Raw genomic sequence first — 19,416 nt, forward strand, 5'->3', positions numbered from 1 at the left:
AGAACTTCAAGAAATGCTTCTGAGACCCATTCCCATAGCTAAAGTGCTGAGTGTATAGAGGGAGACAGAGCCAGCAAAAGTTCTTGTGTTTATGTGAAGCAGAGAGGACTGGAGAAATGTGAGCTCTATTTAGAATAATACCTTTTGAACATTTGGAGTTGGTTTCAATTCTCCACTGTATATAATATTTTCTCTTGTCTCCTGTCTAGTCTCAAATGGCAAATTAAAGCTTCTCATTTACACTGTGGCCTTGTTAATATATCAAAATCAGGAATGAATATTTCCTGAGATTCTTCTTCTTTCCAATGTAGTTTTCTTGGTAGTCCAATGTAATTCTGAAGCCAAAACACAGTCTCTTCTTCTGTTTCATTTCTTCACAATGTTTCTCTTGCATTATTAATGTCAAAATTACATATTAAAATCTAGTTATAAGCAAAATAGCTATATTAGATAACTCTTGCAGAGACACCCTTATGTTTATTTACAATGGACAAGGAAAGAAGGCATTGGTTTGACTGGATTTCTGTTTAGTAGAAAAAAATTGGAGTTATATATTTGTATTTTAAATATATTTTTTTTCATTTTTATGATATCTTTTTCTATGTTCTTCTTTTTTTCTCTGAAGCTTATGCCTGACCTTAACAGTATAACATCAGGAATATTGATGGTAATCCTCTCCAAAGTGAATTATAAACATACTGAAATTAAGTGGTAACAAAGGATATAACAAAGAGAGCCAATAAAAGATTAAGCACATTTTAGTTGATAACTTAATTATTAATGGAAAGCAAGGTGGTTCTTTTATGCACTAAATTGAGGAAAAAAACTGTTTTCTAAGATCACCAAGGAGAAATGATAGAAGTTAAGGGAAATTGCTTTGACTATGCATTATTTCTATTTTAATTACAAAAGACTACATTATAATTTAATCACATACTTGACATTCTTGTTTTCCCCAAAAGTACGGGAGCTCCTCAAGTCAAATAACTGCTTTGGTTTTACTACTGCAGTACCTAAACCTACATATGGCACTAAGGAGACATTTAATAACTCTCCAGCTGAAGTCATAGTATCTGGATCTAGAGCTTCAATATTTCTTCTCAATGCTGTTACAATATTAAACACATATTCTATTAAATTTTCATTTATTTTATTTGCATGGGTATATGTTTGGAGAAGTGTGTCTGTCTGTGCCTGTTTGTGTGTATGTGCGCATGCACACCTGCATCTCTAATGTGCACTTATGGAGGCCAGAAGTCAATAATAGGGTGTCATCCTCAATACTCTCCATGTCTGTTTTTGGTTTTGGTTTTGTTTTAAGGGGTGATGGGTAGGATATCTCTTTTCTATTTACAAATTCTTTAACATTTTACCTACTTATTTTGTGTGTTTACATTGTTCATGAATGCCACAGCCCAAGTGTGGCGTTCAAAGGACAACTTGTATGCAGCAGTTTTCTTCCTCCTTCATGAAGGTCTTAGTGATTGAACTCAACTTTTCAGGCTTGACTGAGTTCCCCATACCCAATGGAATCATTTCACCTGCCCTAGACAAGGTCTCTAACTGAATCTGGAGTTCACTTAGCCAGTTCAGCTAGACCAGCTGCCCAGCAAGTCTCAGATCCTCCTGTCTCCATCTCTTCACCTCTAAATTTATAGGGACGAGCTACCCCATGTAGCTTTTACATGGGTGTTAGGGATCTAAGCTTATGCTTGCACAGTAACCACATTACTAACTGAGCCATCTCTTCAGCTCCTGAGTGGGCATACTCTTCAGAAAATCAATATAAAGCACTTAAAGAGGCAAGTCTCTGCATATGTCTAAAAGAGTTACATGTATCCCATGCTGTAGCTTACATCATCTGATACACACCACTGATGTTCCTATCACTTAAAAAAAAAACAACAACAACAACAACAAAACCTTAGCTCCCCACTGTCTAATGTTAATACATTAGTCTCTGACCCCAGTATTTCATGATGTGCCATTAACTGACTTTTTTCAGAGTTATCTTAACATCTTTATGCTTTTTATATCTTATTTGCTTCTATGCTACATTGTTTGCTTTTGTGAAAAAGGCTTATTGGGGTTTTTTTTTTTGTCTCTATGTTTTTCTTTATGACATTTCATTTTACGACAACCATGACCCTCACCTCCAAATCCCATGACTAAAACCCTTACTCATTCTTCAGTATTTTTTTCTTCTATGATTATTTTCTGGCATATCCAATAAGGCATGCTATCTTCTTCCTTGGAACTCACATAACACCTCTTGCTTAATACCTACTATCTTTTGAATTATTCTGTAGTCTTTCTGTGCTTTTTATCTTTCAAATAAGATACAAGGGTTTTGTAACTAAGGGAATCTTATCTTAATTATTTCTGCATCTTCTATCATGTCTAGCATAGTACCTTTCACAGAACACATGTACAACAAATTAATGAATATTTAGGCCTCATTTCCCTGAGCTTGATATCAGCAAAGCCTGTGATTTGGGTTACTATTCACTCTGGGTATCAGCATAAACCAAGTAGGTATCTGTTACCTCTGTGTAGTTTATTTTTAGTAACATTTGTGATATGAGAGTCTACCTTCAAATATCTTACAATTCTTCAGCTGTCAAGTGGGCATAGGCCAATGTAATTTGATAAGAGTCAGAATTGGCAGATTTCTACATAGTCAGATTTGCCTGTGGTCATGTTTGTGGGATATTTTCTTGATTGCTAATTGATATGAGGTTTCAGCCACCTATGGTAGGTACCACTTGCCCGGGCTCTAGGTTCCTGCGTTGAGTTTCAGTTTTGGCTTCCACTGATGACTCACTGTATCTTTTAAATTAAAATAAACCTCCTTCCCAAATTCCATTTGATCATGGTGTTTTATCACCGCAAGCTAGGACAATTCTCTAAACAAAAATGGTGTACATTCAATTTAATGGACCAGAGGCAGTAGTTGGGAATGCTTTCTTATTTGCCCGTGATGCTCCTTGTGTGAGTGAGTGTGTGTGTGTGTGTGTGTGTGTGTGTGTGTGCGTGCGTGTGTGTGTGTGTGTGTGTGTGTGTGTGTGTGTGTGTGTGTGTGTGCGGGGGAAGGAAGATAATCGGTTCCATGGTGAAAACTGGCAACTAATCATATAATTTATTGACACTTTGATTTTCTAGTGCTTCATGTGTTTAAACATGGAATCGAAAACAGTTTTGGAATTTGAATCTCAGTGGTACATATCTGGGTTTGCATACAGTAATTCTATCTGAAAGTGGTAAGAGCAGAAATAACATACACAGTGGTAGAATGGCACATTTTCATTGCTCCTGGTCATTTGGCTATAGTTTGAGATGATATTTGGGGGGGCTGGGCTGTCTTTTCAAACTTTTTCCTTCCTTGGGCAATTAGTATTTTTCCTAATTTTGCTTTTCTGCTTTTATCTTATCATGTTGAAATGGAAGCTATGGTAAAGGGCCAGAATTTCCAGTGTAGAATGGGGGGAAAGTTTTAGAATATCAAATCAGGGTGATACTGGAATGGAACCAAACCATGTAACTAAGAAACTATGGAACTGGCAGGTCAAGGTGATCGAGCTCAGAAATGAAAGACAGGTAGAGAACTGCATAAGTCCCCAGTTCTGCTTCTAGAAAAAGGCAGGGAGGACTTTTTTTTTTGCTGTTGTTGGCTTATGATTCATTTTCTTTCTCATCTGTCCTACCTCCAAAGGCCTTCTAGTTTCTTTTTAACTCAGAATGTCTGCTTTGGCTCTTCCTACTAGGAATGACTATAAGAGAGATAAATGGATTATGTTTTGTTGTTGTTGTTGGTATAACTTCATTTGCTTATACTGGCAACCAACAAACCAAAAGATATCACAATTTCGATGACATGGAATCAGTATAATTACATTGTTTGTGAATATTTCTGTGTTTTCACAATCATCAGCACTATATTGTCTTTGGTATAAATCCTATGGAAAATCCACTGATGAAGTATATCTCTGTCTCATATAGGCCCTCTGGAACCAGAATGTGGTATGAGACTTATCAAGCTTGGGCTTTAGCAAATGAATATGTTTAGTGAATATAGACTAGAAGATAATAACACTTTTCGGATGGCCCCGAACAACATGCTTTAATTTATAAACTTTATTAGTTTCTTAGCAGAGACATATTGTTTAAAACATTATTTCAGTTTGCTTTTCACCAACTAGAATTGCTAGTATAACTCCGAATGAATGGGAGAAGACTCTGATAGTATGTAGTCAGCAGTTTACACAGATGGATGATGGTAGAATGTCTCCTACATGTCTGAGGTACTTCTCTTAACATCTGCCATATAATATTACTTTAAAAACTAATTATGAACATATAAACAGTCTTTTAAAATTCTTTTATGTTTTACAAAACTGTTAGAGAGCATCTTTAATGACTTTATATACATAAAGTAGTCTCAACTGCCAGTCAAAGTACTATTCTCCTCTCAATCAAATCTTCACTAAGTTAATCTCTTTAAGCCTTCTAGGTAGGGCAAATGTGGAACATTAACCATTACCCAAACAGGGAATTTATCCAAATGGGAAAAATATGAATGTAGCTTCCATGGGCTATAGCTATGAAGTTCAGCATTGCCCAAAGCTTTTATGGACAACTCAGCATTAAGTATCACTCTTTCTCTCTATTTGATGAAGTTCAATGGCTACCAGTGTCTATTCTATTAATATATAATAACTTTAAGTCCAAACACAGAACACTTCTGGGGAGTAGAAGCTAGTTAAGTCAAGTATACTAATTTAAAATGAGTAGCATTTGCATATTAGGTATTATTTTTTCTTTTTTTCTTTACTTGTCCAAATAGAAGGGGAAACATAAATTCAACCTGCCTAGTTTTTTTCCCCCTTAGATCTAGAAAGACATGAAAAGAACATATGAGGAAGTGATCTTGGAGAGAGTGATCAGACAAGCTGATTTGGTTATCCTGAAAGCAGTTACAATTTCTTACACCCACATGGTTTCAACTGAGACCAAGTTCTACTTGTCCTGCTTCATTTATGTAGCTCCCCACGCAGAGCAGCTTTCACGCCATAACCTGATCTGTTACAAAACAATACAACAACAACAACAAAATAAGCAAACAATTGATCCAGTACTCTCTGAGTTTTGAGGATCATGGCGATTCTCCCACTATTAATAATACTGGGCATCACATTATAGTGAAAACCAAAACTCAACTACATAAACAAACACTGACTTAGTTTCCTTACCGGAGAAGAGCTAATATAACACTCTTGAGTCAATTATTTTTAATGATTTAATTACGTTTATGGTTTTTAATCACCTTCTACCTAAGCCCCATGCTCATAAAATAACAATTAAAATATTTAATATTAAACACAGTGGGATTCCTAATTTCTGATTTTTTTCAAAGTACACAGTGTATAAGATATATTTACAGGGTTAAAACTTGCAAAATTGTTAGTTGTAGGGGCCTACTCAGATTCCACATATAACCAGAGATCAACTGACAAAACAAACAAACAAACAAAAAACAAAACAAAACATGTTTCTGAGAAAGTACACTTTCCTTTTATGGAAGAGGGACTTGATGTAGAATATTCACATATCACCAAACTATGTAAGCTACAGTGGGTCTTACCTGGATTTCTTGGAATTCGCTTTCTGCGGTCTCTGAATGCTGCACCTGACTGTAGGGCTTCCAGAAGATTATCCATCACTCCCGTCTCATCACCCTCTGGAGGATGAGAGAAATCAGAATTAATCTTACAGCAATTAAAGTTAAACTACAGGAAAATAAAGGGAAAAACTCCTGTCAGATTTACATAATACCCTTAAATTAAAGACATATATCTGTTTTAACTTAATGGCTCCTGTCAGTTTCTAGCATCACAGACTACTTTGCTTATTACGCACCATTAAGCAAAATTCATGCCAATCCCACTGTTCTTTCAACTTAAAGACCTTGTCTTTTGTATTATTGATGACACACTCAGTATGCAAATAAACAGTAGCTGATCAGCTACTGCTGCCTTCCTGTTAAGATTCTTCTAAGATATTCCTAAGCAAGAAACCACTGACCTGGCTTAATGCAATCAATGTGCAGGGCGCGATTTGATGAAGCAGAGTTATACAAGGTTAAATACTGATTGTATTAATACCATCAGCATTCAACCATCATCTGAGATTATCTCAAAAAGCACTACTTGCAAAACACATTTGCATTCAATTCTTACCTAATCCATATCCTTTACTCATTTTGAATTGCTGACATTCTATAAAGAAAAGGTGACCATAACACCTGAAAGGCCATATTTTATATTGAGAGACATCAGCCAAAAAAAAAAAAAAATCTCATTTGCTTTTTAGAATGCTGGTTCATGCCTAAAGACTTTACTTATAGGAAAGAATTATTAGAAACAAGAATGGAGAATACTCAAAGAATGTTGATGGAATTTCCTAACAGGAACAACATTTAAGACATTACACTGTACTCTTTGACAGCTCTGGCCATCAAGCACATTCCTGATATTCCTAACAGTATTTATAATAGAGTGTCTGTTGACAGGGAAGTTACTGTGCTGTATAGAACCCACAGGGACCTGAGTCTTCTCATGCCTTATTGTCTAGCTGATGAAAAGAACCCTACCTAGGTAGCTCCTATGAAGTAAATCTGGAGTATGGGATATTTGCAAGTAGGGAAGATAAGAAAAGAATGGAGGTTAAGGAAGAAGATATGATCTCCCATTCCAGTATAAGATTAAATTCAAATCTTATTTTGCTTTAAGACGCACTATCATATTACATGAAATTTTCTCTTATAGCATAAGAATAAGCTAAAATTACTATGCTCTTCATTTGATTTGAAACTTCTTCAATGTTGTAATTATTTATCCTTTTAAAATAAGCTATCTAAGACAGAATATTTAATACAAATGGAAAGGAAACATAGAGGTTCTCCAAACCAATGTCTGGTGAAAATGTAACAGAGAGCATACTCCCAGCTATTAGAGAAAAAGTGACTATGGTTTTTAAATATTAAGATCAGTGACATATTTAAATCATCAATCAATATCTAAAAGAATAACAAAGTAATAGTATAGATGGAATAATTAAATTCTATGTATTAAATGTTTTAAATTTGAAATTTGTCAGATTGTTCTTTACAGGTATGAATAAGGAAACTTAGACATCAAATGATATGTAAAGGGACTAAAGTATAAATCTTAAGTCATTCAGATTAAAGAAAATATATTTAGAAATAATGAGATACTTGACATATTTTATAAGACCAAGTCTTAGATCTCGTGCATATTTTCTTTTGTACACTTTAGTTCTGATTAGCTGGAATTCAACAGCACATGTGCCTTGTGGTCACCATATTGATCAGTACAATTAAAAGCAGTAGGAAGCCATGTTATTTGATCGAACTGGAATTTTAGAGAGGTTCGCCAAAAAGCACTATGGTAAAACACAAGGTGGAGAAATGTCTAAGAACAAAGCCTATATTGAAGCCAGATAAGAACCTCAGAGTGTCTGTCTTCACTTTCTCCCTTGCTGGAGACAAATTCTTTTTCTTGTGTGTGTCTCCATTGGGCCTACTTAACACCAGGCTTGCCAGTAATAGAGCTTCAGGCAACTTGCTTACCTCTGCCTCCCACCTCACTATAGAAATGTTGGAATTCTGGGCACTTAATTTATTATGGAAGGCTTTGAGATGAGTTCTGGGGATTCAAATTTGGGTCCTTTTGCTTTCACTTTCACAGCAAGCACTTGTATCTCCTAAGTGTTCTCTTCAGTCTCTTAACTGCAATATTTAACCAGAAGTCATGAAAAGAAGTATGGAATGCTGGAGAAGAAATCATGGAGAAGAAATTTATCCAGCTAAAGAACAATGAGAGGGTAACAATGCAAGTGGATCTCATGTGGTCTTGTGAAAATGGCAATTCTAAAGACTGCATAAACGAGCATGTACAAACAAGTGCACAGAACAGTGTGCCAAATGGCATATATTTACGGTTTCTATAAGTTAAATGAAAATATGAAATTTTATAATATAGCATGATGGATAATGTTTCACTAAAAATCTTTAATGATAGTCTACTTTGGTTAGAGTAAAAATATGGAATACAAACAAAAATATGGCAAAGATCCATCCTGTTCACTAGTGTTTTGTGAACTATTATGATATAGCACATTTCTCAACATCATTCCTTTCCTCACTCAGACACATTTCCGTATTTTCCCAGATGTTTACCTTTCTTAAGATTTAGAGGCATGGCTGGTGGTAGTGGTGCATGGCTTTAGCCCCAGCACTATGGAAGTAGAGGCAGGTGGATATCTGAATTTGAGGCTAACCTGGTCTACAGAGTGAGTTCCAGAACAGCCAGGGTTACACTGAGAATCCCTATCTTAGAACAAAAGAAAGAAAGAATGATAGATAGAAAGAAAGAAAGAAAGAAAGAAAGAAAGAAAGAAAGAAAGAAAGAAAGAAAGAAAGAAAAAAGAAAGAAAGAAGGAAAGAAAGCAAGCCAGTGATCCAGGGTTACACAGAGAATCCCCATCTTAGAAAGAAAGAAAGAAAAAAAGAAAGAAAGAAAGAAAGAAAGAAAGAAAGAAAGAAAGAAAGAAAGAGAAAAATAACATCAGCAGCAGCAACAAGAAGATTTAAAATCATGGACTACTGCTTATCTGTTTATGTTATGTTATATTTAACTAAGTCGTAAACCATTATAACCATCAATTTTTTTTTTTTCTCATTACACAGCACTCACACCCTGGGGGTGATACTGTTGCTGTTGTCAACACATATACTATATAGTGCTTCAAAAACCACAACAGGAACAGTAAGAACAGATTTTTATAAACATCTTACACTTATCAAAGAGAAGAATGACATTTCTTCAGTCCATTACATTTTCATCTGCTCCATGCTAACTTTAAAAGAAGCTGAGTGATTCTCATAGAATGTCCAACCTTCACAGATCTAAGTTTTACAAATATAATCACAGGGCCAATCTTTATTTCTTCCAAAACAAAATGAAAACCATTATGGCCACTGGAAAAATGTTACTTTTCATTTTGAGTGAATTTAAGTGAAATTTGGTTTGTGATTGAATTGTGTGAGAATGATAGTTCACTTAAAATTTCCAAGTTCGTATAACTATGAATTCATATTTATATGTAATTAGTAGTGAGTGACTTTTTATTGTGTACAAAGTTAACTCAATGGGACAATGTGTTCATTTTCTATCATAAAAGAAGAATATTAAACACAGAAAAGCTGCTTTTTAAAAAATGAACAGTACTTATTTTGCCAAGTAAAGGAATATCACGAGGTAATTTTGTAATGCTTTTTAGCAACTGATATGATTATATGTGGGTATGGCTGAGAAGTAACAATCAACAGTTCACTTTATAATCTCTCCTTACACAGTCACCAAGAACACTGAGGAGCTAGGCCTGCTGCATGCAGTCTCAGGCCTGTGAGCAGTTTCTCATCTGATGAAAGGAAAGGTGTGGGTGACACCTTCTGCCTCATGTTTCCCATGGGATTTATCATTCAGTAGATGGTGAAGCTCCATTTTCAGCATTAAAGTTAACCAACATGGTATTGACTTATTTCCCCAAAAGTATTTGGAGATGCTATGGATTAAAATAAACACTAGGTAAATTAATATTCTCTGCTATGCTTTTGTGCAAAACTATTCCCTGATGGCTAGCACATACTGATGTGAGAGAATTCTCTATGGGCTTCTCACAATTTCTAAATGTTTTAAAAATCTATTTTTATGGCAATAGTCTTACATGACACAAAGCTTCTAAGGTGAATGGTAGGTTTGTCTGCTTTAAAAATAAGTTATATGTTTCTCCAGGGCAAATGTAGCTTTGCACTGAGTTCATTATAATAGATTAGGGATACCTAATCTTAGGGCTCCTCTGGAGTACTTCAAAGACATTGTATTTGTACCATCCATCTTGCAATACCTTTGTACCCTTCTATGGAAGTTGAAGAGCAAAGAAAATTATAAGAAAATGAGAACATATAACTTATATTGTTAACTATACTATGTGTGACAGTTGAATGTCTGACATAAGAGTTATGGGTCTTCCATAAATATTGTTGCTTTACCGTTTACAATTCTTTGCTTTCATTCTGGTATCAAGTACTGTTAATTCAAATATTCTTTATCTATTAACTAAACAGTGTAATGGGCACTTCTATTATTGAAGATGGCACTCTAGTTCACTAGGCTTAAGAATTACTAATCTAAACATAATATGAGTTCAATGTACTTTATCTTAAATGCTTGGGGATAGATGATTTAATTTTCACAGTTTGTTGGATTTTATAATATTTGTGTATATTTTATCAGTTGAGCATATCTAATCTAAAATCCAAGTATTTTCAGAAGTTTCCAATTTGGGAGAGGTTCAGATTAAGGATGTAATTTCCTAAAATCTTAAAACTCTGAGCATAATGAAATGACTTCATTATAGTTTTCTCAAATTTTCCATTTACAAATGAAGATCATTGTCAAAACGGAAGAAAGTCAATATCAACTAGTAGTAAGTGACCACGAAAAAAAATGTTTCTTACTGAGGCTAGGACCCTGCTATATGAGATAGTACTTGTATATATTAATTATAAAATTTCAACTACACTTTCTAAGAACTAGACAAACATGGATAGAAGATATGAATCAGTAAGGCTCAAATAAAGCCTCCAAAACCATTAAATTTCTGTAGTGATTTAGGTATTGTAGTTACATGTAAATGAAAGAGCAATAGAAGCCATCAACAGGTGTACAGTTTGAAGTGTTTCAATAGATAGATACATACACATGTAACCACCACCGTCAAGGACAGAACCACCCTCTCTTTCTTATCTCTAAAACCCACGGAAACTACTGATATTAGTTTTGACTGTTGTTATTATATGCTTTACAATTGATTTTAGTATTTATTTTTACTATGTTTGTTTTAGTATGGGTGTTTTGCCTGTATGCATGTCTGTGTACCATCTGCGTGCCTGGTGACCGTAGAGGACGAAAGAGGGTATTGGATCCCCTGGAACTGGAATTACAGATGGTTGTGAATCACCATGTAGGTGCTAGTGATCAAACACAGGTTCTCTGGAAAACCTGTCAGTGTTCTTACCTGCTGAGCCTTCTCTCAAGCCTTTTCTTTCCTCTTATATATTTTTATGGTATGGGGTTTAAAACCTGCACTTTGTGCTTATTGAGCAAGAACTCGACCATTGAACTCCATCCCTACTCCCAGCTCAAACAAATCTCAATAAGGAAAGAAGTGGAGGTAATTTTGAATCAGCATAGTCACTTGAGAGAGTAGGTATGTCCAGCATGATAAGCCATGAGGAGAGAAAGACCTTTCGAAAGACCCACGTTTATGGTGAGATAGAAATGATCAGAGAACAGATATAAATGGGCTTAGACTATCAAAGGAAGCAGATCCAAAGGGCTTCAAGCAACTCTAAAAAATCCATGGTTAGATCTTCTGAGGAAGGTAGTGTACTGAAGGTGACATTCAAGACCAGCCTCATAGCAGTCTACAAAAAAGACCATCATGAGAGAGAAATCAATGGTGAAAAAAGAATAGCATTTAGTCCACAGTGGCACATATTGTTCTGCTTAAAAGCATGGGCCAACTTGGTCCATTTGGACACATTTGGTAAAAGCCTATGTAGAAAAGTCAAATTGGTTTGGTGAGCAAGGGCATCAGCAGTAGAAAGGAAGCTGACTGCATAAGAAGGCAGTGACAAGAAGTCCCTTCCAGTCTGCACCAGCACCGGGTCACCTTGGGAGCAGAGTCGGCAGACACACCAAAGGTCCCAAGAGGACTCTCCACACGATCTTAGGACCACCAGTGAGTGGAACACATCATCTGTTCCATTCCAATCGCACGGGACCAGCATTAGGGAAGTAGACACCCCGATCTGACCAGGGTCATAAGTCCCTTCCTGTAGGCACCAGAACCAGGTCACTTGGACGAGGAGTCGGAACACTCCCAAAGTTCCTAGAGGACAGCTTCTGAGGCAGACCCCTTTTTGGGCTCCAGACATCTGGGCACCTTTCCTGCCAGAGGACAGGTGTCCTTCCCGCCCGGGAGGGCTTTGCTGGAACACCTGGGGAAGCCATCTTGGTTCCCGGATCCCTCGTAGGGAAGTCTGTGCCGGTGAGAGTGTGGATTACAGAAGCTAACAGCTTCTGGGACAGGCCCTGTTTCAGGCCTTCATCTTTTGCCAGGTGGCAGGTCTGAACGCCAGATATCTCTGCACCTTCCCTGAAAGAGGAGAGCTTGCCTGCAGAGGGTGGTCGGACCACTGAAAATCAGGAGAGATCTAGTCTCGAGGTCTGCTGATAGAGGATAACAGAATCACAGGAGGAACAGCAAGATTTTGCTGAAAGGACCTTGATATAGCTGTCTCTTTTGAGACTATGCCAGGGCCTAGCAAACACAGAAGTGGATGCTCATAGTCAGCTATTGAATGGATCACAGGGCCCCCAATGGAGGAGCTAGAGAAAGTACCCAAGGAGCAAAAGGGATCTGCAACCCTATAGGTGTAACAAGAATATGAACTAACCAATACCCCCCAGAGCTCGTGTCTCTAGCTGCATATGTATCAGAATATGGCCTAGTTGGCCATCAGTGGGAAGAGAGGCCCATTGGTCATGCAAACTTTATATGCCTCAGTACAGGGGAACACCAGGGCCAAGAAGTAGGAGTGGGTGGGTAGGGGAGTGGGGGCGGAGGGTATGGGAGACTTTTGGGACAGCACTGGAAATGTAAATGAAGAAAATACCTAAAAAAAAAAGAAGATATCATTAAAAATGTTCTTTACATTATTCAAGTTTCTATAACTCAAGACCTCTCAAGAAGACTATGAAGGCTCAGGATAAGGATCTGACTTGGAAAGTGCTCATATAACTCTAAGACACTACAATGCACTTATTTGCCATCACTTTTTCCCTTAGTTTTAGTTTATGTGTATGGGTGTTTTGCCTGCATGTATACATGTGTAACACAAAGCTACAGTGCCTGTGGAGGCCAGAAGATGATAGCAGGAATTGGAGTTACAGACTACTCTGAGCTAGATTTAGAGTTACAGATGGTTGTGAGCTGTCATGCTGCTCTGAACTGAACCTGGGTTCTCTGCAAGAGCAATGTTTTTAACCACTGAGCCCTCTTTCCAGCCCCAAATGATGTGATTTGATAGAGTGTCTTTTATAGTGTTGATATTCAATAATGTAAGGGACCCCAAACTGAGTTCCTCAAACACTCTGAAATCTAGTCTAATGTACTTACTCTACTGAATAAATGGTTATTTATTTGGTGCCTGAAAAAAAAAAAAAAAGGCAGTGACAAGTGGAGCACAAAAAGAAGCAATGTTAGAGTCAATCTTTCTCACATAATCTATCATGGTCCAGATTAAGAACATGTGCATTATGTATGGCTTTGCACAGGACACAGAATTAGAAAACTGCTCACTTATCAAAGAAGAAGCAAACAAAATCTTTTCTCAGGAATCCACAAAAAATGAAGGCCCTGGGCTGATAAATAGCTCTCACAGTTTAACTTGGAACAACAGGAGAGAATAAAGACCAAGAAATGCCCCTGCAATATGGCGAAAACAGTACATCATGCTGCAAACATTAATATATCCGGCTAAGCCTAAGAGTAGCACCACATGTGAGTCAGAAATAAGAGAAATCAAACTGACTTCACAGATGTAAAAGAATCCTGAACGATGTGCATTGTAGTCCACAGCACCTAGAATGCCACTAACTGATGTCAGGATTTTTCTGGTTTGTGTTTTAATTTTAAAGAAGTTAATGGTGATTTCGACAAACCAGCAGATGGTCCCTACGATAATGGTTTATGAAGTGATTTACAGACAGAAACTGTGGTAAAAAGAATCAAGATATTATTCCAAAGAGATTAAAAGCAGGGATAAATAGAAAGCATGGTGTTCTAAGAGAAGCGACAAAGGCAGATGCTCCTGTTCAAAAGGATCTGAAAAACTTGCAATCACTGGAGCTTAGAAGAAACCGCCAAAAACCCTGAGCTAAGCTGGGGCAGTTCGATGATTATACTATACAGTGAATAACATTTGCTAGAGAAAATAGAAAAACACTGCATTCCCAGGTTCTGGACGTTTACATAATTAAACTCCTGTACTTAAAATTACAAGTATGGGGAAGGGGAGGGGGACAGAATGTTCCACAAAGTATACTTATACTCCTTTCGTTACCTTATCTCATTGTCAGAACAGATGAGCAATGCATTTCCACCAATGAAGTAAACCACAGAGTCCACATAAACATCAAAGTGCATAGCATTCTTTTGAGATACTTTCAACTTAAGGGAACTGTTTTAGGTATGTAGAGTCATGGGATATACATTGGGGGGGGATGGATAATGTCATAAGGTATTTGGAAATTTCATTCTAAACCCATGAACGAGGAGCCCTTAGTTGATTTTGCCCCAATTACTTACATGTGTGCTCTGTAAGAGTTTATCAGGGAAATTGAGTTGGAGAATTAAGGATGCCTGATATATTTGCATCTTAAAGAGAAGCTTGTTAACACAAATGAATAGATTTCTAATGGTAGACTTTCTATGTAGGAACTTTTTGGCCAGAGGCACATTTCTGGCAGCTTGCCTGAGGAAAGAGAGCTTAATAGGAAATGGTAGTTAAAAAATAATGTTTATGCTTACTCATTTTCTCTTCAGTTACCTATATGCTAGAAATATTTGTAGTTGAAAATTATGTGTTCTATAAATAAACAAGCACCCAATAAACCTGAATGTTAATTTTTACCAGGAAAAAACATTGTTGATGCTGCTGGTAAAATATCTCACATCCAATAATTAATATTTCAAAGAGACCTTTGAAATACTTTGTGTGTTTTATCAGAATCAATCATTTACTAAGGGCATGAAACACTAGTGAAAAGAAAAGTAAGGAAAGCAAGTCTTTCAGATAAGATAAGGCAAAGATTTTTTGGAGGTAGGAATATTGATAACATCTAGCATTTACTGAGAGCCTAATATAAACCACACAATATAAACCCAATTAAAATTAGATTCCATTTTGTTTTTCAGGCAAAGAAACCAAAGCAAAGATAGATAATTGAATTTCTCTGGTTCATGGAACTGAGAATGGCCAGACAGAGAGAACCAACAAAAGAACACAAATGCCTTGAGTAAGGATGAACCCTAGCTCTGATAGTTACTAGCAACTTGTCTCCATTTTGTTACAACCTCTATGCCAACGATAGTTTTTATTTCTTGAATGGCTTATTAAAAGTAAAGAAGAATATCATATGCTACACAACAATGTCAGAAATTCAACTTTCAATCCCCACCATCTTGTTTCCATACACAGCCACTTTCATTCATAATGCATCATTTTTAAAATTTTTTATTAGATATTTTCTTTATATACATTTCAAATGCTATCCCGAAAGTTCCTTATTACCCCCCTCCCCAACATGCTTCCCTACCCACCCACTTCCACTTCTTGGCCCTGGCATTCCCCTGTACTGGGGCATATAAAGTTTGCAATACCAAGAGACCTCTCTTCCCGGTGATGGTCGAGTAGGCCATCTTCTGCTACATATGCAGCTAGAGACACGAGCTCTGGGGGGCGGGGGGGGGGGGATACTGGTTAGTTCATATTGTTATTCCACCTATAGGGTTGCAGATCCCTTTAGCTCCTTGGGTACTTTCTCTAGCTCCTCCTCCATTGGGGGCCCTGTGTTCCATGTTATAGATGACTGTGAACATCCACTTCTGCATTTGCTAGGCCCTGGCATAGCCTCATATGAGACAGCTATACTAGGGTCCCTTCAGCAAAATCTTGCTGGCATATATAATGCCTCATTTATGGCAGCTTTTGTACTATATGAACAGAATTTAGTTGTGACATAGACTTTAGGGCTAGTGGAACATAAAGTATTTAGCAGTCAGCTCTTTATAGAAAAGTTGTCCATCCTGCTCTAGAGCACATGCTGCCAATGGAAACACTATATGGATCTTCAAATTTGCTTCTGAGGCATTGAAGGACCTTTGCAAGAGCCAGTCAAATAAATCAGGCTTCACCATCATGGAAAGTAAGTGAGAACAAACTACAATATCAAATTGTGCTCATATATACTAGAATTGCTTGCTTCAGCTCCTTCATTGAGGCACGAGTCCATAGGCCGTCCTTCATGCTTTGCTATGCAGGTTTTGTGTTTCTTTGCTAGTTTCAAATAGGGTAAGATATGAATCATTTGTAATCTGAAGACAGCCATCTACAAGCTAGTATACCTGGAAGTGATTGCTTGAATTTAATAGTTATCCAAAAAGCTTCTTTGCATGTTCCTTTGTGTCTAGCACAGGTACAGCTAAGTGTGGAGTGGAAATGCCTTTGCAAAGCCTGCCATTATGAGAATATACCCAGGCAGTTGTAACAAATGTCCCAAATCCAACAGAAAAGGTAGTCCACTGCCAGGTATATAAAAACATGTTGTAAAGGAAGGGACTGCAACTCTTAATTGCTGATGGTTGACATGCAAGGAGTAAGTGGACAATTCATCAGCTGTCAATCTAACTTTCGAATTGTACTGTTCTTCTCTTGCTTTTCAGATTCTATAATGAATCACCTTTCCCACCAAGTTCCTGTGCAACCGCAGAAAGGCAATTAATAACTTCACTGTTTTTATTAGCATATATTCCTTCTCACTCCATAGATTTGCATAGCAACTCTTAGATGCAGGGAGTTCATGTGTATATGAAATTTTCTAATTTTTTAAATAAATAAGTGTGTGCAGCAGTGGGGTAGGGTTGTCATGCACTTGACACAGCACACTTGTAGAGAGGTCACAGGACAGTATTCCAGAATAGCTTCTCACATTCCACCTTGTTTAGGTAGGGTCTCTGGTATTTCTGCTTCTCTAGTGCATACTCTAGCTATCTGACTCTGGATCTTTAAGTTGGTTCTGGGGATCACACTTTGCTTACATGGAGGTAGGATTGAAAATTGATTGAATTTTTGACACTGTTGTGTGTAGCATATGATATTTTCTTTACTTTTAAGAGCAATTTGAGCACTTTAACTGAATCATCTCCCGTGCCTCTGTATTTTTCTGAGCATTTTAATTGGAGAGTGCACACTGATGCATCCTTTATAAATAGCCACTTCATATTCAGTAATATATTGAACATTTTATAAAATTTATTTTTATTATTTTTAAATGTGTGTGTGCGTGCCTGCGCAGGTTTGTGCATATGAATGTATGTTCCCCAAAAGAAGGTGGATGCTTAGAGGTGTTAGAAACTCTGGTAGTAAGAAACCTGACATGGATGCTAGGAATTGAACTAAGGTCTTCTGCAAAAGCTTTACTGCTGAGCCATCTCTCCAACTCCAATACCCACTACAGTCATTTTTAGACAAAACAACAATGTTTCTCTTTTAAAAGGCAAAATCAGTTTGGGTAAGAGGCAAACAAAACAAATAGGTAATTTAAGACTTCTCATCTAAGAAGAGGTATAAATACAAAATTGTTTTGTTTGTTTGTTGGTTGGTTGGTAGGTTGGTTGGTTGGTTGGTTGGTTGTTTTTTGTTACCACTGCTTCTAGACATGGGACACCAAATGCCCTTTCCCAGAGGTGTCTGGTTGTAGTTTCCATATCAATCTAATATGTATTCTAAAGAGTCTTCACTCACTACTGTTAAGGGGTTTTTTTTTGGGGGGGGGGATATAGGCTATTGAAGGAGCAAGATGGTGACAATCTGTGCTACTACTCCCACTGCTCTCTTTTTACTTCTGAAGAATTGAGATCCTTCAGTGACTTAGAAGCTCAGAAGGAAGATAAAGAAAACAGGGAATGTCTACCATTTAAAAAAAAACTACTGATTTAACAGTTTGTGACAGATGTTAAATGGTTTTGATAAATGATTCAGTCATTGTAAGGATCTGTGCAGGAATAAGGAGGAGCATGAAAGAGTTCAAAGCAGCTCTGTGATCAAGCTGCTCAGAGAATTGATACACGATTCCAATCTGCAGCCAAGATGCTATCCTTGAATGTACAATAGTCCTTCACTACTGTTATCATCTCAATGTTCTATTGTCATTACTGTTGCATTAAGACAGAGGCTATACAGGCATCCCAGTCTGGCCTGGAATTCACAATTCTTCTGCATCAGCTTCCTGAGTGCAAGAATTACAGGCAGCTACCATCATCTTAAGCTAAACAAATAATATTTTCATTCTTTCTGCAGTGGTGGCTATCAAAACTATGGCCTTTCATATTTCTAATGAGCTACATCTCCAGTCCTTTTCTTCAATATCTTTTATTTCCATTGTTATGTACCCATATACTCTACACATGTGTACCTACTGATAACATTTACTTTTGTTTTCTCTTCTGTGACTTGGCAACTAACTATTGTTGTATCTTTGAGTCCAATAGCTTCCTATGCCATCTAAAGTAAAGACGAACTGATTGAAAGATGGGTGGAGAGACTTTTGAGTGAAAAACTCTTTAATTAAAGCTACCATTTACAGGCATACTATCTTATGGATGGATGTCTTCAGATTACAAAACAATCCATCCGATTTGAAACCAATAGAGGAATACAAAGCCTGAACTGCAAAGCATAAAGGGCTACCTGGGACTCTTGCCTCGGGAAAAGAGCTGAAGATATACACTTGTAGTATATAAACACCACTTCTTAACATTGCAATTTACATCATTGGAACAATATGGAAAAAGGAAAGATTTGCTGCAAGATTTGCAAGTCTTGGTATAAAAATCAGAAGAATTAACCTAATTCACCTTTTCCCCCTTCCTTCCTCCCTCTCTCCCTTCCTTTCTTCCATTCCTACTTTCAAGAAAAAAAATCAAGGCAATAATAATTAAGTCACTTAGTATTTTAAAATTTTTCTTGGTGCAAAGCTTTTCCAACTTCAAGGTTTCTAAAATTAAACCCTTCCGAATGTCCACGAACACAGGACAATAAAACATAGGATGATGATTCCTTAGAGAAAAACCTATAGTTACAGTCTGGTGAGCAAAAACTATGGGTTCCATTGAATTATGTGGGTTGATTGGGTAAAAGGAAATGGCACAGAATTACAAAAAAGACATCAAATACCTTAGAGATATAATCGTGTTAAACTCTGTTATTTGTGCATCTTTTAAAATGAAGTCATAAATAATATTAATACCCCACGAAGTACCCTACTAAACACCCCATTAAAAGCTAGCAAAACTGAGGAAAAGTTGGCATTTAGAGCTCATCATTCCTTAGAACTCAACATCACAAATGCTTTAGGTTGAGATGTATATTTGACCTTTGTATTGCTTTGATTTTAATTCAAGAACCCCCATGGCTTCTCTCATATA

The 19,416-nt window shown here is 36.9% G+C and overlaps 1 protein-coding gene across 2 annotated transcripts in view; it reads right to left on the reverse strand.

Annotated features, from left to right (window-relative positions):
* The window catches only part of Diaph2 (diaphanous related formin 2), a 707,007-nt gene that overhangs the window by 146,960 nt on the left and 540,631 nt on the right, over positions 1-19,416 (reverse strand). For both annotated transcript variants that reach the window (XM_021152793.3, XM_021152792.3), the window contains one exon: positions 5,642-5,737. In XM_021152793.3, coding sequence (XP_021008452.1) covers positions 5,642-5,737 — 96 coding nt within the window. The remainder of the gene's footprint in view (positions 1-5,641; positions 5,738-19,416) is intronic.

The sequence above is a fragment of the Mus caroli genome, unplaced genomic scaffold (genome assembly GCF_978045245.1).
Source record: "Mus caroli unplaced genomic scaffold, Mus_caroli_1 scaffold_5, whole genome shotgun sequence".
Taxonomy (NCBI): Eukaryota; Metazoa; Chordata; class Mammalia; order Rodentia; family Muridae; genus Mus; species Mus caroli.